Here is a 24375-nt window from a genome sequence, read left to right as displayed (position 1 = left end):
GCACTGATGATAACTTTTATTAATGATATAGCGCGCTGATATAGCTGGGCACCCGGGCCCCGGGCAATTCACTTACGTCACGCGTCACTTTTCCTTAATCTGTTTTGCCGCCAATTTGACGTGACGTCACTCTGTTTACTTCCTCGCCTGCTGAGCTCCATTAGCTCCTCCTGCAAAGCGCTGCCTTGCTTTAAGTAATTTTTTTATTTTTTTATTTTTTTTTATTTCCTCTTCTTGTAGTAGTTATTATCTCTCCTTTCCCAGGAACAATGTCAATCTGCTGAGCTGATGATGATGCAAACATCCACCTTACACGTTGGTATATTCTTGGAGATTCTCTTCCTAGGTCTCCCCTCTTTTCTCTTTTTTTTTTTTTTTTTTTTTCTTGATTCCGTAGATGAACTGTCTCGAGCAACTCCTTATTGCTCATTTTCTTTACTTCTGTTAGTTTTCTCTGCTTTTTCTTTATAATTTTACACTGCAACTATACTGGATCAATAACTTGCGGTCTCTCCGCAAAAACTTATGAGGGCGCCCTCCATAATATCCACTCACTCCGTGCGTGCGCGTTGCATCCAAGCACGAGTAGTATACAACATCCAGCATAACTTGATTAGGTCTCTCTACTCAGGTCGAAGGTGTTAGGCATTCCGACGTCTTGAAGAGGCTTGGCTTTGATAATAACTGCTTAACATTCTCGGGGCTTTGGAAGCTTGGTCCTGCCAGCAGGGCTCTCCCAAAGTCGATGTCGCTTATTAATCATCTTTGCTGCCGTCTTGGGGTCTTCTTTATGCTGTTTCCTCCTTTGCCTTTGCAGTCGTCCTAATCTTTGCAATAACCTTGATTTATTCTGTGGGCTCTTTTCACTCCAGCCCTTTATTCCTGCGTTCATCTCTCTTTGTTTACGTGTTTTTCCATCTTTTAAAAACTTCTTTTGCATCATCAAAGGCCTTGTATTTTCTCTTTATCTGTCCCCATATCTTGCCGGTGGCCGTCTTTCTCTGTGACTGCGACGCGCCTCGCAATTGTCTTGTTCCAGTCCCTCATCTTTCTCGAGGTTGTCCAACTGGTTTCTCTGCTGGCAAGGCTTCTCTTTATTTGTCTTCGCCGTCGTCTCCATGGTTTCTCTATCTTGATGTCGATTGTCACGAGTATCTTGCCGTCGTTCTGTACCATTTTCATCTCCATCCACCGTTGCTGGAGTTCGTGCCCTTGCCGTGTCTTGATACCACGTTGGCGCATTCTCTCCAGTGTAAGGTTTCAGTCTGTTGTAGTGTACAATTCTTGGCTTTCCCTTCGCTCCTTTCTGAATTCGGTAGGTGACGTCACTCATACACGTTGTTACCACAAATGGTCCATCCCACGGTAATTGGAACTTGGGGCAATGACCTCCTTTTCGTTTTGGGTTGTACAGCCATACTATGTCTCCTTTGCTGTATCCCCCATGGTCTGCTTTGTGGTCATAGTTGCGTTTCTGTCTGTCACTTGCAATTTGAAGATGTTCTCGTGCGTATTGATGGACTTGCTCCATACATTCCTGGCGACGAGCGACATATTCAGTTTGATTTTCTTGCTGGTCATCTTTCGGTCTCTCCATTAGTAAATCGACCGGCAGTGTTGCCTCTCTTCCCATCATCATCTCATTGGGTGTGTAGCCGGTTGTTTCGTGATCAGCAGATCTATAAGCCATCATGACATATGGCAAATAGATATCCCAGTCTCTCTGGTTATTGTCTACAAACATGGCTAGCATCCCTTCAATAGTTCTGTTCGCTCTCTCTATCATCCCGTCCGATTGAGGATGCAGTGCCGATGTTCTTGTTTTATCAATGCCAAGTAGTTCACATATTTCTTTGAAAAGGTGAGACTCAAAGTTTCTCCCTTGATCTGTATGGAGCTGCATCGGGACGCCATATCTGCAGACGAACTGTTCAACAAAAACTGTTGCTATGGTAGCGGCTTCTTGATTCGGTATTGCATAGGCCTCGGTCCACTTGGTGAAGTAGTCACCTATAACCAGAATATATCGGTTGTCTCGATCAGTCTGGGGTAGTGGACCCAACACATCCATAGCTACTCTTTCCATGGGTACTCCTACGTTATAGGTTTTCATTGGGCCTCGGCGGGTCTTGTTTGGAGACTTTCTTGATGCACACTTGTCGCATGTTGAGACGATGAGATTCACATCTCGTTGCCATCTGTTCCAGTAATACCTGCTTCTGACTCTGCCCCTTGTCTTGTTTTGTCCAAGATGACCACATGTTTTGTCGCTATGTAATCTTGTTACAAGAGTCTTCCTTAAACTCTTTGGAAGAACAGTCTGCCACTTGATGATATCGCCAGTCACGGTTTCCCATCGTCGGCATAGGACGCCGTCTCGAATGTGCAATCTTTCCCATTGTGCCCAGTAGCTCTTTACTTCTGCACTTTCAGGTGAAACATCAGCCCACCGTGGTCGCTCGGCTGAAGTTTCCTTCCATTGGAGTATCTTGCATACACTCTTGTCTTTTCTTTGTGCGTCTTTAAGTTCTTCTTCCGTTATAAACTGTTCCTCGTCGTTGTTTCTTTCATTTGTTTGCTGTTGAGCATTTGTCGTGACGATTCCACAAAATGGTTGATCAGCAATCTCTACAGATGCACCATCAACAATTGGTCTTGTACTTTCACTTGTTGTTTTATGCTGTCGGGGCTTTCTCATGCTGTACTTTATTTCTTGTGCTGTGCTGTATTTCTCCGTCTTGTCACATTGTTTGCATTCATTGGCACAAGGTTTTCTTGACAGACCGTCAGCGTTCCCATGTTGCTTACCAGGACGATGTTGGATATCGAAATCATAGGCGCTCATAAGTTCCAACCATCTTGCCATCTGTCCTTCCGGGTTCTTGAAATTCATTAGCCACCGAAGTGCTCCGTGATCTGTCCGGATGAGAAATTTCCTGCCATACAAGTAGTGATGAAAATGTTTGGTGGACGCAACCACTGCGAGTAATTCCTTTCTTGTTACACAATATTGTCTCTCTGCTTTAGCCAATGATCTGCTGTAGAATGCGATGACTTTCTCATTTCCATCTTGAACTTGTGATAACACTGCCCCTACTCCTTGATTACTTGCATCTGTGTCTAAGATGAAGGTTTCGTCACTTGAAGGGTACACTAGTATTGGAGTGGTTGTCAGATCCCTCTTGAGTCGTTGAAATGCATCTTCACATTCCTTTGTCCACACAAAATTAATTTGCGTCTTCTCTGTTAGGCGGTGCAGAGGTCTTGCAATTTCAGCAAAATTTCTGACGAATCGTCTGTAATATGAGCAAAGTCCTAGAAAGCTCCGAACTTCAGTCACTGTTCTGGGGGTGGGCCATTTATCAACTGCCTCTGTCTTGACCGGATCTGTCTGTATACCTTGACTTGAGACGACATGTCCCAAAAATGTCACTCTCTCCTGAAAGAGATGACACTTCTTTGGACTCAACTTAAGGCCAGCTGTCCTGAGTCGCGTCAGTACTTCTTGTAATCTTTGAAGGGCTGCTTGAAAATGATTTCCATAAACGATGACGTCATCAATGTAGAGTAAGCAGGTCTGCCATTGAAGTCCGGAGAGCACTCGTTCCATCAGGCGTTCAAAGGTTGCGGGCGCATTACATAAACCAAAGGGCATCACCTTGAATTCGAACAGCCCCTCTTTGGTAATGAAAGCAGTTTTCTCCTTATCTTTCTGTGCCATCTCCACTTGCCAGTACCCACTTGCCAAATCCAGCGTTGAGAACCACTGAGACCCGGATAGTGTGTCCAGTGAGTCGTCGATTCTTGGTAAAGGATAAGAGTCTTTGATGGTTGAGGCATTTAGTTTTCGGTAGTCCACACAAAATCTTGTCGATCCATCCTTTTTCTTGACTAAAACGATGGGCGAAGCCCAGGGGCTTGACGATGGTTCAATCACCCCTCGCTTTAACATCTTGTCGATTTCTTCTTTTGCTACATCTCTTTGATGTATTGGGAGTCTCCTGGATGGTTGTCTGATGGGCCGTGCCTCACCAGTATTTATCTCGTGCTTGACAATTGAAGTCTTTCCCAGATCACTTGAGTCTTTTGCAAAAACATCTTGAAACGTCGTCAAGACTCTTGATAATTGCATCTTTTGACTTGGATTTAGCCTTTCACCACTGATCTTGAATAATTCGGTCAAGTGCTCTGGAATTTCTTGTTCCGACGCTTGCTTGTTCTCTTGTAATATAGTTACACGACGTCCCTCTTTTTCTTGCACGATTTCACCACTCTCTACGGGTTCACACGTGGCTAACACTGCACCCTGGTAGATTATTATAGCTTCATCTTTAAGATTGAGAACTCTGATCGGTACCAATTCTTGTTGGACATCAACCAAGGTTTTGGCAACCATGACCTCGTGATTTTTGACGAATCTCGGCTCAGGTTCAACAATGCCAAACTTCGAATTTCTATTTCTGTGTTTCAGCTTGCCAGGTAGCAATATCTCTTCTCCTGCTTTGATTGTAATAGTTCGGTCGGCTATCACTCGGGTGCACTTTTCAGCAGACGCCCGGTAAACATGACATTTTACTTGCTGTCCTCCAATCTGCATTTCGCCTCTTCCCAAATTCAGTGTACAGTCGTACGTTTCAAGGAAGTCGTAGCCCAGAATTCCCTCAGGCTCAATGTCAGCTAGGTATACGTCTTGACTTATTACTTTACTTTGTTCTTTAACTTGAAATTCTAGCTTGAGTCGTCCTTGTCCCAAACAAGGGGCGAGTTCTCCATTGGCCATGGCTACTTTTACGTTTGTCGAATCTAGTCTTGGTCTTGAACTTTCGGAAATCTTGTAATACATATCTGGGCGGATGATAGTCAAGCTTGCCCCAGTATCCACTAGAAAGTTTACTTGAACGCCTTCAACTCGAACTGTTACTTCTATGCCTTGATTAATTACTGCACGCTTTACTGATGGGGGTTTGCTTTCTTTTGGTCCGTCTGTCCTTAGTTTCCCAGCCGACCGTTGGACCTCGAAATCGGCTGCTGTCCGTTTCCCTGCTGCATTGCTTGTTGGCTCATATTATTGTTGTATCTGTAAGAATTCTGTCTTGGGTGCGGACACTCACGTGCAAAATGGCCTAATTCATTGCAATTCCAACATGCAGGGGGTCCTCTATTGTTTCTTTCATGGTGCCTCCAGTTCGGTCCATCTTGCCTGTACTGGTTCTTTGCTTGGTTGCGTTGATCATATGCCGGTGATGACGTCACTTTATCGGTCTGGGTAAACCCAGCACCCTCTTTATGCCCACTGGTCATGTTCTTTAAAGCCTTGGTTAGAGCGCCAAGTTCATCAGACAGTGAGAGAATCTTGCCTTGTATGTCTTTCATTTCTTTACTTTGCTCCGATTCTTTGTCTTGTTCTGGTACGATAACTCTTGCCATTTTCCGAGTTACCCCACGCTGGCGATCAGCCGCCTGGAAAGCCTCTAGTTCCACTGCTATGCGGACTGCATCAGCCAGAGTTTCTGGTTTAGATTGGAAAACACGCCATCTTATCTCACCATCGGTCAGAGCATCAATAAAATGTTCTTGAGATAAAGTTTCTTGTACAACGTACGTAGGTGATGGGTACGCAAGCCGTGTGAGTCGTCTAATTGCTTGAGCCAACTCAGGCAATGTTTCTTCCCTCTTTCGTTGTCTGTTCTTTAACTGTACTCTAAATAATTCTTTCTGGTTATTTGAGCCGAACCTGTTGTTCAAGGCGGTTACCAAAGCTGTGTAGTCATGACGACTGTCATCATCCAAGTCACCCAAAACGCACTGTGCTGAACCTCTTTAATTGGCTGCGAGATACATAGCCTTTACTTTGTCACTCCAGCCATTCATTTCAGAAAGCATTTCAAATTGAACAGCATAGTCGTTCCAACAACTGGATCCGTCGTAGCTTGTAGGTTTTATCTTCATCTTTGCACCACAACCTCTGTTTTCTTGATTTCTTGTTTTCATGTTTTCTTGGTTGGGCCTTGTTTCTTGATCGGGTCTTGTTTTCTTGATTGGGTCTTGCAACTGTGCTCTGTATTCTTTTAATTGTTCTCTTTCTTCATTTGCGCAATCCAACTCTCTCTGAAGAATTTCACATTCTGCCCTCATTTTGTCTAGAACTGCTTGTCCCTGTTTGATTACTTTCTTTTCCGGAGAATTATCACTTGAAGTTGACTCTGATAATCTTGAATCACCGCTCTCTGTAATCTTTATTTCATCACTAGAACTTGCCGTGGAAATATTACTTTCATCTTCCCCTGAAACTTCACCTAAAAAGGATTCGTTCTGGATCTCTTGTTGTACTGGACTTTCCATCTTTATAAATTTCTCTTTTCGTCACTTTTAAACTCTTTAATTCTCTTGTTATGATTCGAAGTTCTTTAATTCACCAGTCTTGAGATCCCACCGCTGCCACCAAAATGTAACGATTCCGGGGTGGGGTATGGTTCTTATGAATTTAACCAAGCCGCCACTCTGGAATCTGAAGAAGTCACAGGGGAAGGATGAAATATAATATTGGGGGGATTGTCCTTAAACTCTACTGATGAGGCACATTGAAATAAATCAGTGTTTCAAACAGAGGGTTGACATTAACCGCAAGGAACTACACAGTGTGTATTTTATTCAATCATGTTCAATCACAAAATGTACATAGCGCCCTCTCTTGATTTAAACGGTATTAACTTAAGGTATTCTGTAATCAATCAGTTCGCTGGTTCATTATTCGCACGCAGCAGTACTTGGTAGCGTGGCTGCTCGTGTAGTAACTATCTACTGAGAATCGCCAATGAATAAAGTGAGTAGCATCATTTTGCGTGTGTGTGTGTCCTTAAATGGTCTTGAGTTCTTGAGGTCTTGAATGGTCTTGAGGTCTTGAGGTCTTGAGGTCTTGAGTGGCGATCTCGAGTCTGGAAGCGACTGAGCCCCGATCTCTGGTTTTCGTCCCCTTTTATAGCCTAGCAGACGTACGCGCTGCACTAAGCCAGAGAACCGATTGGTTAATTATAAGCGTTAAGAAAACAAAATGTTAACACCTTTGGTAGCGTGCGCGCTAGCAGTTTGTAAGCGTAAAGCGCACGCGAACGCACAGCCCAATACGCACAACCAAATGTGTGAACACTAAATTTAGCTGAAGTTAAACTTACAATAATGGTGAATTAGCAAGACATTATAAATAAAGAGATAGCATTTAAGTAGTCTCAACAACTCTATAATTAATTCTAAAACGCAAGGCAGTTTTCGCCACAATATGCATAAAATAGCAAACCTGTGAAAATTTGAGCTCAATTGTAGGTTGGGGAGGGGGGGGGGGGGTGATATAATTATGCATATGTATTCTTTTTTAAATTTACCTTTAAAATGCTTTGAACTTTGTTTAATTACCTACTCTTGATTGTGTATCTTTTATATGTGATTGTTTTGTTATTGTCTCTTTTTGTGTGGCTTTTTTTAAATGCACTGGACACGATTGGTAATTACTCAAAACAATTGTTAGCATACAAACTTACGGCGAGCAATCGAGAGCTGCTGATAGTATAACATATTTTGAGAACGGCTTCCTCTGAAGTAAACGTAGTTTTTGAGTAGTAGGTATATATTATCACTCAGCTATTATATAAGAAATGACTTCAGGCCTGAAGCATCTTATAAGGCATTTGATAGCTCACAATTTCTTTAATTGTCTTTTACAACTTCGATGACCAATTGAACCCAAGTTTTCACAGGCTTGTCTTTTTATGCATGTTGGGAAAAATCAAGTGAGGATACTGGTTTTTGACAATTTACCAAACGTATCCATGCTTTGACAAGTGTGTTTTAAAAATGGGAAAACACTTTCATGTTTTCATGATGAATAAATAAATATAATGTAATTAAATTTAATTTAATCTAGTCTAATCTAATCTAATCGCTTGCGGAAGTATAGGAAATATTCGTGTATGTAAGACAAAGTATTCACATATAGAACAACACGTATTGCTATCGTTAAAGTACTGACTCGTAAATTAATTGGTAATGTAACTTCCTAAGGTTGACAATGCATGATGCAAACAGGAAATAATGAAAAGAAAATCCCTAAATGTGGTTGCTTATTATTATGTGTGGAAAGTCCCTTTGGGAGAGTTTGACATTGAATGAAGCAACAACAGGTGTTTACTCAAGCTCAGCAACATAAACTTTGTTGGCACACTAATAATACCACACACACACACCGACGGGAAGTTTAATACTTCACGATAGTTCAAGATGGGGAAAGGATCGACATTTGTGTTTCTCTGCTTTGCCGCTCTGTACGTGGTACCAAATGGTTCTCATGCTACAAAACAGTTGATACCCAAAATTACAAACTGTGGTGAGTTCATGAGTATATTGAATAGGATGTTGGTTTATTTTGTTTATAACAAAATTTGATTGTACCTTTTGTGCAAATCATGTTGAGGTCCTACATTGATTTATGCCATGCTGATCGTAGTTTTATTGCCGAATACGGTTGTATCTGCTAACTAGATAATCTAAATTAGTTTAAAAGCACTGTTAGTAATTACTCAAAATAATTGTTAGCATTACAAAAAATTACTTGGTTATAACGAGTAATGGAGAGCTATTGATAGTATAAAACGTTGTGAGAAATGGCTCCCCCTGAAGTAACGTAGTTTTCGAAAAAGCAATAATTTTCCAAGAATTGCTTTAGAGACCTCAATATTAGATTTTGAGGTCTCGAAATCAAGCATATAATGTGTGATAAGGGTGTTTTTTCCATTTTTCTCTCGCAACTTCAACGACCAAAATTGAGCTCATATTTTTACAGGTTTGTTAGTTCATGCATATGTTGAGGTACACCAAGTGTAGACTGGTCTTTGAAACTTACCAGACCAGTGTCTTTAACGAGGAGCCAACAATTATAGCCCGTTTTATGGCAGACTTAAACAATTATTCAGATTGGGTTTGGGTAAAAATGTATCTTTGTATCCCCCCAAAACCAATAAGGGTACTCGTAAAGTGGCTGCCATACCTCAACAAGGCTCATGGGCGACCCTCTCAACCCATCTCCTAGTGTTTTCTTGGTACTGTTGTTGCTGTTGTTGTTGCTTTTTTTTGTGGGGGGGGGGGGGGCTAAAGAAATCTTCTGAAATGGCTTCCTTTTCAGAACTTTTTTTGTATGATCACATTGCTTTTTCGGGGCTAGCATAATACTGCAAAGGGAAACATATAAGCAGTCTTGTACCTTTTCACATTATTTGGATTGTAGCCTTTTGTCACAAATCGCAACTACTATCATAACAACACAACCGCCAGCTTTGCCCACACATAATGCTCTTTGCTTTTGTATTCTCATTATTCGGTGGGTCATTTGGCATGCAGGGCACTTGTTATGAAAAGAAAGAACACAATTATGACGAACACACTCTATATTCACGTGACTTTTCTCCCTTTTAGGCCCAGATTTCGAAGTGTGGTTTGAACCAGACCCAGTGTTGCTTATTAGTGGTTTGATGGCCAATTATACTCTTACCATGAAAGCAGGCAAGTACCTACTTATTTCCTAATCAATAAATGCATAGCCAAACTCACTTAATAGTTATTAGGCCTACTATAATAGTCGGTAATAGAGATCACATCTGCTTGAAGATTGAATCTGCTTCAATTTGATTACGCCTCCAACCTGAAAAGCATATGGTGTAGGCTTATACCACCAGCTAGCTGTAAATCAACACCCAAAAACTACAAAAACAACAAAACAAAAACGAAGCAGTTAATGATTCAATCCGGATTCTATTCCAATTCAGTGTTGAACTCAATCTATGAAATCAATATCAAATTCGCATACATTCAATCATGACTTGAAACGAATAATCGAAGCAGTGTACCAAAACACCATCAGCTTGTTCTTAATAATATATAATTTTGTATTATATAAACGAAAACTCAATTCAATTCAATTGTATTTCAATTCACTGGTTTACAAACGGGCCTCACACATATAGAGGCATACAAACCAAAGATGCAAGATGCAAGATGCGGAACTGAGCCTTTATCCAATGTTGGAACGTGAAATACGCATGGGCGCCATTTCAGCAAGTGATTGTTTTGTTTCCCATTGATAGGAATGGTCATTGTCTGCACTGATCTGCACATGTCTATTGTTGTATCAAAGGGGGCGTTCGTTTAGCTTCCCTGGGTTGACCCCGATGTTGCGTATTATATTTTTTTCCAGGACGAACGTGGGCACACAATTACCCCACGTTCGTCCTCGAACCAGGAAAAAACCCCAGACACGTCACCACGTGAGCCTTCCTGTGGTGACGTCATTGCACCTCGGGCCAGCCCCAAGTGACCCTATCCACAAGTGGGGCTCTTGGGGCTGGCCCGAGGTGCACTGACGTCACCACGGGAAGGCTCACGTGGTGACGTGTCTGGGTTTTTTTCCTGGTTCGAGGACGAACGCGGGGTAATTGTGTTCCCACGTTCGTCCAGGAAAAAAAATAAAATACGCAACATCGGCGTCGACCCAGGGAAGCTAAACGAACGCCCCCATAATAGTTACTTGCCGAAATGGCGTCCAGTGGGATTACACATTCCAGCCCGAGTTCCGCATCTTGCGCCTTGCGGTGCTATATTATCTTTGATACAAACTAACAATCAAGAAATAACTGTAAATAACTTAGGACATAAAGGCAAACCCAGATAAGCATGCTTCGTCTGAGTGTTCGTTAAGAAAGGAGATAAACACACTTATTAGTTGTTTCATCGGTCATTTTCAAAGCTATCAGTTTAAAAACACACTTCAATTATGGCTGCTGACTTGGCAACAGCCTAGTGACCAACACAAGAGGGCGGTATAACAAGGAAGCCTTAAGTTAAGAACAGGAGAGTGACACAAACAGAAACGGGAAGGACAGGAAACAAAAACACGGATACAGACGAGCAGAAAATAAACAAGTTAATAACGAAACCATAATAATGAAATATGGGGTGAACGCCTTATATCATGATTCCATAATGGCACCTGGGTAAAGATTACTCTCAGACAATGTCCCGTGGAGTGAGCGATGGATTTTGTTGAGGGTCTAGAATAGGGCTACTGTGACAAGTTACATGAACATGTAACAATAGAATTGAAAGAAAGTTTGAGAGTGATCCATGTTAGCAATAAAGAGAGATTTTGAGATCGAACAGATGGATTTCTGTTGAATGTCGATGTATGTAAATGTACATGCATACAAATACATGGTTTAATGTAGAAACATTCGAATTACAGCAGCCCTGAGGCCTTTGTGTTACAAATGTAAACAATCATATAACGATTACAATTACCAAGTATCAAAAGGACAATCAAGATACGTAAAGAAGCCTCAAATTATTTAGCACTAATCTAGTCAAGTCAATTTTTCCTCGTGGTCGATAACTTAATACAATTTTTAAGTTTATGTTAGAGTTTGCTTCCGTGGACTTTAATAACCTAAAGCCTACCGAAATCGGCTAAAAGAACAAGGAAATGATTTTAAAAAAACCCACCTCTACACTCCAGAAGGTTAACATTCACCTCGATACAACTAACAAGAATAACCTGAAACTTAACCTCAGATCAGAAATGCTGTGCCACATGGCGCAATAATAATTAAGTAGCGAATAACATTGTGTTTTGGTTATGATATGACTATATCCTCATTGTTATATTGTTTACATTATAGAGTAATGATCTTTATTGTGTTGATTCTCGTTTTGCTATGGTTATTTTGATACAGCTTATAGCATGTTGATGGGAACCGTAGAATTCCATTTCGACATATGGCCATACCATCTCAAATCTACCTACTGCGAAGATGGAATGACTACAGACCCTAAAGGATGTTATGTTAAAAAAGGAGGTGAGTAAATTACATGTGCACAGTTTTTAATAAACGCCAAGGCAGCAGACAAACTGGGCGGTGAATCTTTCGTTCTTCAATTTAGCTCGTTTTCCGGTGATGATATGAAATAGTTAGCCAATTCGCATATTGCTTTAAAGGCAGTGGACACTATTGGTAGTTGCCAAAGACTAGCCTTCACAGTTGGTGTATCTGAACATATGCATAAAATGACTAACCTGTGAAAATTTGAGCTCAATCGGTCATCAAACTTGCGAGATAATAATGAAAGAAGAAAACACCCTTGTCACACAAAGTTGTGTGCGATTAGATGGTTGATTTCGAGACCTCAAGTTCTAAATTTGAGGTCTCAAAATCAAATTCGTGGAAAATTACTTCTTTCTCGAAAACTACGTCACTTCAGAGGGAGCCGTTTCTCACAATGTTTTATATCACCATCCTCTCCCCGTCACTGACACCAAGAAAGGTTTTATGCTAATAATTATTTTGAGTAATTACCAATAGTGATTATACACTTTCGGAACAGAAAAATAAATAAAAAAATCTCAGATTTACAAATAACTTACAGGGTTTACAGAAGGTAATGGTGAAAGACTTCTCTTGAAGTATTATCCCATGAAATGCTTCACTTTTTGAGAAAACATTAAAACAATTATCAATTCTCGTTGTCGAGAATTAAGGATTTGTTTTAAACAGTACAGTCATTACACGGCGAAACGTGCGGAAACAAGGGTGGGTTTTCCCGTTATTTTCTCCCGACTCTGATGACCGATTGAGCCTAAATTTTCACAGGTTTTTTATTTTATATACAAGTTGTGATACACGAAGTGTAGGCCTTTGGACAATACTGTTTACCGAAAGTGTCCAATGGCTTTAAGCAAAACCAACCCGGAATCATTGTCGACTTTACAAATCTTGAATTACTTCTATACACCCACCCCGAGATGAAAACAAACAATTAAAGACACTGGACATACACCTTTGGCAATTCTCACTTGGTGTATCTCAACAGAATAACAAATCTGTGAAAATTTGAACTCAACTGGTCGTCGAAGTTGCGAGATAAGAATGGAAGAAAAAACACCCTTGTCACACGAAGTTGTGTGCTTTCAGATTCTTGATTTCGAGACCTCAAATTCTAAATCTGTTGCCTCAATATCAAAAATCGTGGAAAACTACTTCTTTATCGAAAACTACTCCGCTTCAGAGGGAGCCGTTTTTTGTTTACAATGTTTTATACTATCAACTGCTCTCCATTGCTTGTTACCAAGAAGCTTTCTGTGCTAACAATTATTTTGAGTAGTTACCAACAGTGTCCAGTGCCTTTAAGAACGCTAAAAGCTGTTTTGATATTAACAATTGACAATTTGACTATTTCAATTGCTGGACAGGAATTTGTTTTCTTCATTTTTTTCTACTCATACAGAGATCAGAACACTTGGAGGTCAGGTTGCCCTAGATGGCAGTTTTGCTTCTCTTTTCACGGTAAACATTGTAACTTGTGTTTGTCAAAATGTTGTCAATCTGCATATAGCTTTCTTACTTCAGTATAGATGCAACAACAGGGTATTGAACAAGTATGTCGGTTTGGCTGTGGGTAAATTTTTGAACCATACCACCCCATTTTACATTAAAACTGAATTTTAGGCCTGCAAAGTTAACTAATGAGCAGGTAAAAAACAGCCACAAGGAAGTAAACAACTTGTTGGTCCTTTCAGATTCCCTTGACAATCCGCAACACGTCGGATTTGGCCTACATGATAGTTTGGTCTTTTTACAAAACTAAGCGAACGAAAATATACGCATTTTGAAAGCTCCATGCGATTACGTGATGTACACTGTCAACAACCTTGTTTAATGTGACCACAGAAAATCTGTTATAAAAAATCCTTGACTTTCAAATAACTTATATAACCAAATATGACACCTTAAAAAAGTCGCTCACACGAGTTCAGTTTAGTCGAAACGGTTGGGATTTGTTTTTCAACAGTTTAAATGTGACGAAGACTGCGACGCCATTCCCAACAGACCAGGAAAACGTGTTTTAGGCAGTCACACAATGAATAACCAGACATAATCTACACTTTCGAATTTACTAATCAAAATGTCAAGGGTTCTTTTCAAAACCATCCCAACTCATTTAGAGATAGTCATTACATGGTGTTACCGCAAACCTTTCCATATTGTATTTCCACCATGCAAAGTTTCAAATCCTAAATTCTAATTTGATATTGTTCGTTTAATACAGAAGTCCGTGGTTCACGGAAATGCCACTGTTCATAATGAATATGGGGAACTGATGCTGTGCCTAAGACTAACCGTCCAAGTGAATGACGTCTAAATCACCAACAAGTCTCAGGCGAGAAAAACTACAGAACTTTCATATCATACAGATTATCATCAAGACAGCTTTGGCTAGAAGGCTAGAATAAGAGCAAAATGAGAGATAAATTCACTCCATCATTGCACCCTTGCCCACCCCCCCCCCCCCCCCCCAAAGCTGGTGTGTTACAAATTGTTAAAGACACTTGGCACTATTGAAGTTGTGGTTGTGATCAAGTTAAACTTATCATTCCAAAGTAGGCCCAAAGCCCAGAAAGTGATTGTGCTTTTTTCCCATTGATGCACCGGCTCTGTGAATTAACCTTCCTACTCATTTTAGGACCGTTATCAAATGCGGAATTTTCAAAACACAACTTAAAACGTTTCTTTTTAAAAGGCATTACGTTTGAAACGTTTTTCTGTATTCCTTTTACTTTTACTTCCTATTGTTTTATCTCGTTGTATGAATTTGTGTCAGTTTTATTGCAAACATAATTCTATCTGTATTCTAGCTGTAGTTTTGCTTATCTCTATTTTGCTTAATGTTTATAAACTGTACAGTGTTTCAGATTCTTAATATAAAACGCTACATTAAAGGGAAGGTACACGTTTGGTAAGTACTCAAAACAAATATTAACTTAAAATCTGAATTAGTAACGAGCATTGGAGAGCTGTTGATAGTAAACAACATTGTGAGAAACGGCTCCCTTTGAAGTAGCATATATTTTTTAGACAGAGGTCATTTCTCACTCACTAAAATAATAAAAGTCTCCTATTAACCAGAATTCTTTTATTCCTATCTGAAAGCACACAAACTCGTCCAACAAGGGTGTTTTTTCTCTCCTCATCTTTTTCTCGCAACTTAATTCAATGACCAATTTAGCTTAAATGTTCACGGGCTTGTGACTTTATGCTTATGATGGAATACACCAAGTGAGAAGATTCGTCTTTGACAATATTACCGAACGTGTACCTTCCCTTTTAGAATAAATTAATGTAATTTTAAATTAAAGTTACGAAACTAATAATGTTGAAAAACTATATAGTGTATGATAGCCATTTTAGGCTAATGACTTCTGAGTCAGATTCTCAGGTTTCGAGAAACAGTGGAGAACAAATAATGGAAAAGTTTCCGTATGGCGCCACCACTTTTTCATTCGAAATAAAATAATATAGTATCTAATTTACCTGCTTGATACATTAAATGCACTGGACACGATTGGTAATTACTCAAAACAATTGTTAGCATACAAACTTACGGCAAGCAGTCGAGAGCTGCTGATAGTATAACATATTTTGAGAACGGCTTCCTCTGAAGTAAACGTAGTTTTTGAGTAGGAGGTATATATTATCACTCAACTATTATATAAGAAATGACTTCAGGCCTGAAGCATTTTATAAGGCATTTGATAGCTCACAATTTCTTTAATTGTTCTTTTACAACTTCGATGACCAATTGAACCCAAATTTTCACAGGCGTGTCTTTTTATGCATGTTGGGAAAAATCAAGTGAGGATACTGGTTTTTGACAATTTACCAAACGTATCCATGCTTTGACAAGTGTGTTTTATAAATGGGAAAACACTTTTCATGTTTTCATGATGAATAAATAAATATAATGTAATTAAATTTAATTTAATCTAGTCTAATCTAATCTAATCGCTTGCGGAAGTATAGGAAATATTCGTGTATGTAAGACAAAGTATTCACATATAGAACAACATGTATTGCTATCGTTAAAGTACTGACTCGTAAATTAATTGGTAATGTAGCTTCCTAAGGTTGACAAGAGAGCAAATGATTATGGGCTTTATGTTTTTCAAGCATACGAAAGTGAAACCACGTATCGTTCGGCGGACAATGCATGATGCAAACAGGAAATAATGAAAAAAAATCCCTAAATGTGGTTGCTTATTATTATGTTGTGCAATATTAGTGTGGAAAGTCCCATTGAGAGAGTTTGACATTGAATGAAGCAACAAAAGGTGTTTACTACAAGCTCAGCAACATAAACTTTGTTGGCACACTAATAATACCACACACACACACCGACGGGAAGTTTAATACTTCACGATAGTTCAAGATGGGGAAAGGATCGACATTTGTGTTTCTCTGCTTTGCCGCTCTGTACGTGGTACCAAATGGTTCTCATGCTACAAAACAGTTGATACCCAAAATTACAAACTGTGGTGAGTTCATGAGTATATTGAATAGGATGTTGGTCTATTTTGTTTATAACATAATTTGATTGTACCTTTTGTGCAAATCATGTTGAGGTCCTACATTGATTTTTGCAATGCTGATCGTAGTTTTATTGCCGAATACGGTTGTATCTGCTAACTAGATAATCTAAATTAGTTTAAAAGCACTGTTAATAATTACTCAAAATAATTGTTAGCATTAAAAAAAATTACTTGGTTATAACGAGTAATGGAGAGCTGTTGATAGTATAAAACGTTGTGAGAAATGGCTCCCCCTGAAGTAACGTAGTTTTCGAAAAAGCAATAATTTTCCAAGAATTGCTTTAGAAACCTCAATATTAGATTTTGAGGTCTCGAAATGAAGCATATAATGTGTGATAAGGGTGTTTTTTCCATTTTTCTCTCGCAACTTCAACGAGCAAAATTGAGCTCATATTTTAACAGGTTTGTTATTTCATGCATATGTTGAGGTACACCAAGTGTAGACTGGTCTTTGAAACTTACCAGACCAGTGTCTTTAACGAGGAGCCAACAATATAGCCCGTTTTATGGCAGACTTAAACAATTATTCAGATTGGGTTTGGGTAAAATGTATCTTTGTATCCCCCCAAACCAATAAGGGTACTCGTAAAGTGGCTGCCATACCTCAACAAGGCTCATGGGCGACCCTCTCAACCCACCTCCTAGTGTTTTCTTGGTACTGTTGTTGCTGTTGTTGTTGCTTTTTTTTTTGGGGGGGGGGGCTAAAGAAATCTTCTGAAATGGCTTCCTTTTCAGAACTTTTTTGTATGATCAAATTGCTTTTTCGGGGCTAGCATAATACTGCAAAGGGAAACATATAAGCAGTCTTGTACCTTTTCACATTAATTGGATTGTAGCCTTTTGTCACAAATCGCAACTACTATCATAACAACACAACCGCCAGCTTTGCCCACACATAATGCTCTTTGCTTTTGTATTCTCATTATTCGGTGGGTCATTTGGCATGCAGGGCACTTGTTATGAAAAGAAAGAACACAATTATGACGAACACACTCTATATTCACGTGACTTTTCTCCCTTTTAGGCCCAGATTTCGAAGTGTGGTTTGAACCAGACCCAGTGTTGCTTATTAGTGGTTTGATGGCCAATTATACTCTTACCACGAAAGCAGGCAAGTACCTACTTATTTCCTAATCAATAAATGCATAGCCAAACTCACTTAGTTATTAGGCCTACTATAATAGTCGGTAGTAGAGATCACATCTGCTTGAAGATTGGATCTGCTTCAATTTGATTTACACCTCCAAGCTGAAAAGCATATGGTGTATGCTTAACAACCAGCTAGCTGTACATCAACACCCAAAAACTTCAAAAACAACAAAACAAAAACGAAGCAGTTAATGATTCAATCCGGATTCTATTCCAATTCAGTGTTGAACTCAATCTATGAAATCAATATCAAATTCGCATACATTAAATCATGACTTGAAACGAATAATCGAAGCAGTGTACCAAAACACCATCAGCTTGTTCTTAATAATATATAATTTTGTATTATATAAACGAAAACTCAATTCAATTCAATTGTATTTCAATTTACTGGTTTACAAACGGGCCTCACACATATAGAGGCATACAAACCAAAGATGCAAGATGCAAGATGCGGAACTGAGCCTTTATCCAATGTTGGAACGTGAAATACGCATGGGCGCCATTTCAGCAAGTGATTGTTTTGTTTCCCATTGATAGGAATGGTCATTGTCTGCACTGATCTGCACATGTCTATTGTTGTATCAAAGGGGGCGTTCGTTTAGCTTCCCTGGGTCGACCCCGATGTTGCGTATTATATTTTTTTCCAGGACGAACGTGGGCACACAATTACACCACGTTCGTCCTCGAACCAGGAAAAAACCCCAGACACGTCACCACGTGAGCCTTCCTGTGGTGACGTCATTGCACCTCGGGCCAGCCCCAAGTGACCCTATCCACAAGTGGGGCTCTTGGGGCTGGCCCGAGGTGCACTGACGTCACCACGGGAAGGCTCACGTGGTGACGTGTCTGGGGTTTTTTCCTGGTTCGAGGACGAACGCGGGGTAATTGTGTGCCCACGTTCGTCCAGGAAAAAAAAAAAATACGCAACATCGGCGTCGACCCAGGGAAGCTAAACGAACGCCCCCATAATAGTTACTTGCCAAAATGGCGTCCAGTGGGATTACACATTCCAGCCCGAGTTCCGCATCTTGCGCCTTGCGGTGCTATATTATCTTTGATACAAACTAACAATCAAGAAATAACTGTAAATAACTTAGGACATATAGGCAAACCCAGATAAGCATGCTTCGTCTGAGTGTTCGTTAAGAAAGGAGATAAACACACTTATTAGTTGTTTCATCGGTCATGTTCAAAGCTATCAGTTTAAAAACACACTTCAATTATGGCTGCTGACTTGGCAACAGCCTAGTGACCAACACAAGAGGGCGGTATAACAAGGAAGCCTTAAGTTAAGAACAGGAGAGTGACACAAACAGAAACGGGAAGGACAGGAAACAAAAACACGGATACAGACGAGCAGAAAATAAACAAGTTAATAACGAAACCATAATAATGAAATATGGGGTGAACGCCTTATATCATGATTCCATAATGGCACCTGGGTAAAGATTACTCTCAGACAATGTCCCGTGGAGTGAGCGATGGATTTTGTTGAGGATCTAGAATAGGGCTACTGTGACAAGTTACATGAACATGTAACAATAGAATTGAAAGAAAGTTTGAGAGTGATCCATGTTAGCAATAAAGAGAGATTTTGAGATCGAACAGATGGATTTCTGTTGAATGTCGATGTATGTATGTAAATGTACATGCATACAAATACATGGTTTAATGTAGAAACATTCGAATTACAGCAGCCCTGAGGCCTTTGTGTTACAAATGTAAACAATCATATAACGATTACAATTACCAAGTATCAAAAGGACAATCAAGATACGTAAAGAAGCCTCAAATTATTTAGCATTAATCTAGTCAAGTCAATTTTTCCTCGTGGTCGATAACTTAATACAATTTTTAAGTTTATGTTAGAGTTTGCTTCCGTGGACTATAATAACCTAAAGCCTACCGAAATCGGCTAAAAGAACAAGGACATGATTAAAAAAAAAACCACCTCTACACTCCAGAAGGTTAACATTACTCTCGATACAACTAACAAGAATAACCTGAAACTTAACCTCAGATCAGGAATGCTGTGCCACATGGCCCAATAATAATTAAGTAGCGAATAACATTGTGTTTTGGTTATGATATGCTATATCCTCATTGTTATATTGTTTACATTATAGAGTAATGATCTTTATTGTGTTGATTCTCGTTTTGCTATGGTTATTTTGATACAGCTTATAGCATGTTGATGGGAACCATAGAAGCCCATTTCGACATATGGCCATACCATCTCAAATCTACCTACTGCGAAGATGGAAGGACTACAGACCCTAAAGGATGTTATATTAAAAAAGGAGGTGAGTAAATTACATGTGCACAGTTTTTAATAAACGCCACTGCAGCAGACAAACTGGGCGGTGAATCTTCCGTTCTTCAATTTAGCTCGTTTTCCGGTGATGATATGAAATAGTTAGCCAATTCGCATATTGCTTTAAAGGCAGTGGACACTATTGGTAGTTGCCAAAGACTAGCCTTCACAGTTGGTGTATCTGAACATATGCATAAAATGACTAACCTGTGAAAATTTGAGCTCAATCGGTCATCAAACTTGCGAGATAATAATGAAAGAAGAAAACACCCTTGTCAAACAAAGTTGTGTGCGATTAGATGGTTGATTTCGAGACCTCAAGTTCTAAATCTGAGGTCTCGATATCAAATTCGTGGAAAATTACTTCTTTCTCGAAAACTACGTCACTTCAGAGGGAGCCGTTTCTCACAATGTTTTATATCACCATCCTCTCCCCGTCACTGACACCAAGAAAGGTTTTATGCTAATAATTATTTTGAGTAATTACCAATAGTGATTATACACTTTCGGAACAAAAAAATAAATAAAAAAATCTCAGATTTACAAATAACTTACAGGGTTTACAGAAGGTAATGGTGAAAGACTTCTCTTGAAGTATTATCCCATAAAAAGGTTCACTTTTTGAGAAAACATTAAAACAATTATCAATTCTCGTTGTCGAGAATTAAGGATTTATTTTAAACAGTACAGTCATTACACGGCGAAACGTGCGGAAACAAGGGTGGGTTTTTCCGTTAATTTCTCCCGACTCTGATGACCGATTGAGCCTAAATTTTCACAGGTTTGTTATTTTATATACAAGTTGTGATACACGAAGTGTAGGCCTTTGGACAATACTGTTTACCGAAAGTGTCCAATGGCTTTAAGCAAAACCAACCCGGAATCATTGTCGACTTTACAAATCTTGAATTACTTCTATACACCCACCCCGAGATGAAAACAAACAATTAAAGACACTGGACATACACCTTTGGCAATTCTCACTTGGTGTATCTCAACAGAATAACAAATCTGTGAAAATTTGAACTCAACTGGTCGTCGAAGTTGCGAGATAAGAATGGAAGAAAAAACACCCTTGTCACACGAAGTTGTGTGCTTTCAGATTCTTGATTTCGAGACCTCAAATTCTAAATCTGTTGCCTCAATATCAAAAATCGTGGAAAATTACTTCTTTATCGAAAACTACTCCGCTTCAGAGGGAGCCGTTTTTGTTTACAATGTTTTATACTATCAACTGCTCTCCATTGCTTGTTACCAAGAAGCTTTCTGTGCTAACAATTATTTTGAGTAGTTACCAACAGTGTCCAGTGCCTTTAAGAACGCTAAAAGCTGCTTTGATATTAACAATTGACAATTTGACTATTTCAATTGCTGGACAGGAATTTGTTTTCTTCATTTTTTTCTACTCATACAGAGATCAGAACACTTGGAGGTCAACTTGCCCTAGATGGAAGTTTTGCTTCTCTTTTTACGGTAAACATTGTAACTTGTGTATGTCAAAATGTTGTCAATCTGCGTATAGCTTTCTTACTTCAGTATAGATGCAACAACAGGGTATTGAACAAGTATGTCGGTTTGGCTGTGGGTAAATTTTTGAACCATACCACCCCATTTTACATTAAAACTGAATTTTAGGCCTGCAAAGTTAACTAATGAGCAGGTAAAAAACAGCCACAAGGAAGTAAACAACTTGTTGGTCCTTTCAGATTCCCTTGACAATCCGCAACACGTCGGATTTGGCCTACATGATAGTTTGGTCTTTTTACAAAACTAAGCGAATGAAAGTATACGCATTTTGAAAGCTCCATGCGATTACGTGATGTACACTGTCAACAACCTTGTTTAATGTGACCACAGAAAATCTGTTATAAAAAATCCTTGACTTTCAAATAACTTATATAACCAAATATGACACCTTAAAAAAGTCGCTCACACGAGTTCAGTTTAGTCGAAACGGTTGGGATTTGTTTTTCAACAGTTTAAATGTGACGAAGACTGCGACGCCATTCCCAACAGACCAGGAAAACGTGTTTTAGGCAGTCACACAATGAATAACCAGACATAATCTACACTTTCGAATTTACTAACCAAAACGTCAAGGGTTCTTTTCAAAACCATCCCAACTCATTTAGAGATAGTCATTACATGGTGTTACCGCAAACCTTTCCATATCGTATTTCCACCATGCAAAGTTTCAAATCCTAAATTCTAATTTGATATTGTTCATTTAATACAGAAGTCCGTGGTTCACGGAAATGCCACTCTTCATAATGAATATGGGGAACTGATGATGTGCGGAAGACTAACCGTCCAAGTGAATGACGTCTAAATCACCAACAAGTCTCAGGCGAGAAAAACTACAGAACTTTCATATCATACAGATTGTCATCAAGACAGCTTTGGCTAGAAGGCTAGAATAAGAGCAAAATGAGAGATAAATTCACTTCATCATTGCACCCTTGCCCACCCCCCCCCCCCCAAAGCTGGTGTGTTAAAAATTGTTAAAGACACTTGGCACTATTGAAGTTGTGATCAAGTTAAACTTCATCATTCCAAAGTAGGCCCAAAGCGCAGAAAGTGATTGTGCTTTTTTTCCCATTGATGCACCGGCTCTGTGAATTAACCTTCCTACTCATTTTAGGACCGTTATCAAATGCGGAATTTTCAAAACACAACTTAAAACGTTTCTTTTTAAAAGGCATTACGTTTGAAACGTTTTTCTGTATTCCTTTTACTTTTACTTCCTATTGTTTTATCTCGTTGTATGAATTTGTGTCAGTTTTATTGCAAACATAATTCTATCTGTATTCTAGCTGTAGTTTTGCTTATCTCTATTTTGCTTAATGTTTATAAACTGTACAGTGTTTCAGATTCTTAATATAAAACGCTACATTAAAGGGAAGGTACACGTTTGGTAAGTACTCAAAACAAATATTAACTTTAAATCTGAATTAGTAACGAGCATTGGAGAGCTGTTGATAGTAAACAACATTGTGAGAAACGGCTCCCTTTGAAGTAGCATATATTTTTTAGACAGAGGTCATTTCTCACTCACTAAAATAATAAAAGTCTCCTATTAACCAGAATTCTTTTATTCCTATCTGAAAGCACACAAACTCGTCCAACAAGGGTGTTTTTTCTCTCCTCATCTTTTTTTCGCAACTTAATTCAATGACCAATTTAGCTTAAATGTTTACGGGCTTGTGACTTTATGCTTATGATGGAATACACCAAGTGAGAAGATTCGTCTTTGACAATATTACCGAACGTGTACCTTCCCTTTTAGAATAAATTAATGTAATTTTAAATTAAAGTTACGAAACTAATAATGTTGAAAAACTATATAGTGTATGATAGCCATTTTAGGCTAATGACTTCTGAGTCAGATTCTCAGGTTTCGAGAAACAGTGGAGAACAAATAATGGAAAAGTTTCCGTATGGCGCCACCACTTTTTCATTCGAAATAAAATAATATAGTATCTAATTTACCTGCTTGATATATTCCTTTTTGTAAAAACGGGTGAAAAAGTGGTGGCGCCATACGGAAAGTTATCCCAAATGATTTATGAGACTGTATGGCTCAAAGCTGCCACTGCCAAAGTCAAATCCATGCATTACGAATGACATTGTGAAACCAACAAGCTAATAGGATTACACTGAGCATGTTTTACTCTATGAAACAATTTTCAATGAAATACAGAACACAATACCGACTGACTTACCGTTTCTGAATATTCACAATGACGCCATATCTTTAGTTACACATGTCATGAACAGTAAACACACCACCGATGTATTAAGAACTGACACAGAAGTGAAAGTTGTGACCACTATTCAGGAACATGCACAAGAATCCCTCTATATGTACACCGTTGTTCAATTTACCTAATACATGTAAATGAACAACTTCGCCTGCACATTCCCGTCCCAAGGGGCAATGAGTGAACCAATCAGGAGAACCATCTGCGAAACACCGTCCAATGAGTCGCCTGTTAGAAAGATTTCTAGGAAGTCTGGTAACAACATCGACCAGTGGTTGACACACGGTCGCTGCCCAAACTTTCTCCAATCAGATGACTTGTAAGTGGGAGTTTGGGTCAGGGTTTTGTAGACTTGCAACCCGACGTCTGAAACCACACAAACGTATTGAATTCCACACACTTAACCGTGTTGATTTCCACAAGGATGCCATGCCACTGGACCTTCTAAGTTTCAATCCAAGATGGTGCGGGTTACGCTTTTAATAGTATAGAGTCTCAAAAGGTCCTACTTGTATTCGGGTCCAAATTCGGGCTAAAACGTTTGGTTGTTTAGTACAAGGTGGATTCAAGACACTGGACACTATCGGTAATTGTCAAAGACCAGTCTTCTTACTTGTTGTATCTCAACATATGCATAAAATAACAAACCTGTGAAAATTTGAGCTCAAATGTAGGTGGGGGAGGGGGGG

General features: G+C 39.3%; 2 protein-coding genes across 2 annotated transcripts; both read left to right on the top strand.

Annotated features, from left to right (window-relative positions):
• Positions 1 to 8149: 8149 nt before the first annotated feature.
• LOC139941364 (uncharacterized) lies at positions 8150 to 14382 on the top strand. The gene is made up of 5 exons (XM_071937822.1): positions 8150 to 8377; positions 9463 to 9549; positions 11772 to 11894; positions 13321 to 13379; positions 14143 to 14382. The coding sequence occupies exons 1-5, from the start codon at positions 8272 to 8274 to the stop codon at positions 14233 to 14235; spliced, it is 468 nt and encodes a 155-aa protein (XP_071793923.1). The 5' UTR covers positions 8150 to 8271; the 3' UTR covers positions 14236 to 14382.
• Positions 14377 to 24363, top strand: LOC139941363 (uncharacterized). The gene is made up of 5 exons (XM_071937821.1): positions 14377 to 16405; positions 17484 to 17570; positions 19792 to 19914; positions 21340 to 21398; positions 22162 to 24363. Exons 1-5 carry the CDS (start codon positions 16300 to 16302, stop codon positions 22252 to 22254), a joined length of 468 nt encoding a protein of 155 aa, XP_071793922.1. The 5' UTR covers positions 14377 to 16299; the 3' UTR covers positions 22255 to 24363.
• Positions 24364 to 24375: the final 12 nt, after the last annotated feature.

The sequence above is a fragment of the Asterias amurensis genome, chromosome 9 (assembly GCF_032118995.1).
Source record: "Asterias amurensis chromosome 9, ASM3211899v1".
In the NCBI taxonomy this organism is placed as follows: Eukaryota; Metazoa; Echinodermata; class Asteroidea; order Forcipulatida; family Asteriidae; genus Asterias; species Asterias amurensis.
The sequence above is the reverse complement of the archived record's forward strand: the minus strand, read 5'-3'. Positions and strand labels throughout refer to the sequence as shown.

What these genes read in the sequence shown, in the direction of transcription:
- LOC139941364 (XM_071937822.1), top strand. Translation starts at nt 8,272, where the DNA reads ATGGGGAAAGGATCGACATTTGTGTTTCTCTGCTTTGCCGCTCTGTAC. An exon ending in ATGTTATGTTAAAAAAGGAG is followed by an intron (nt 11,895 to 13,320) that starts GTGAGTAAATTA and finishes CTACTCATACAG; the next exon opens with AGATCAGAACACTTGGAGGT. An exon ending in GTTTTGCTTCTCTTTTCACG is followed by an intron (nt 13,380 to 14,142) that starts GTAAACATTGTA and finishes CGTTTAATACAG; the next exon opens with AAGTCCGTGGTTCACGGAAA.
- LOC139941363 (XM_071937821.1), top strand. Translation starts at nt 16,300, where the DNA reads ATGGGGAAAGGATCGACATTTGTGTTTCTCTGCTTTGCCGCTCTGTAC. An exon ending in TACTCTTACCACGAAAGCAG is followed by an intron (nt 17,571 to 19,791) that starts GCAAGTACCTAC and finishes ATTTTGATACAG; the next exon opens with CTTATAGCATGTTGATGGGA. An exon ending in ATGTTATATTAAAAAAGGAG is followed by an intron (nt 19,915 to 21,339) that starts GTGAGTAAATTA and finishes CTACTCATACAG; the next exon opens with AGATCAGAACACTTGGAGGT.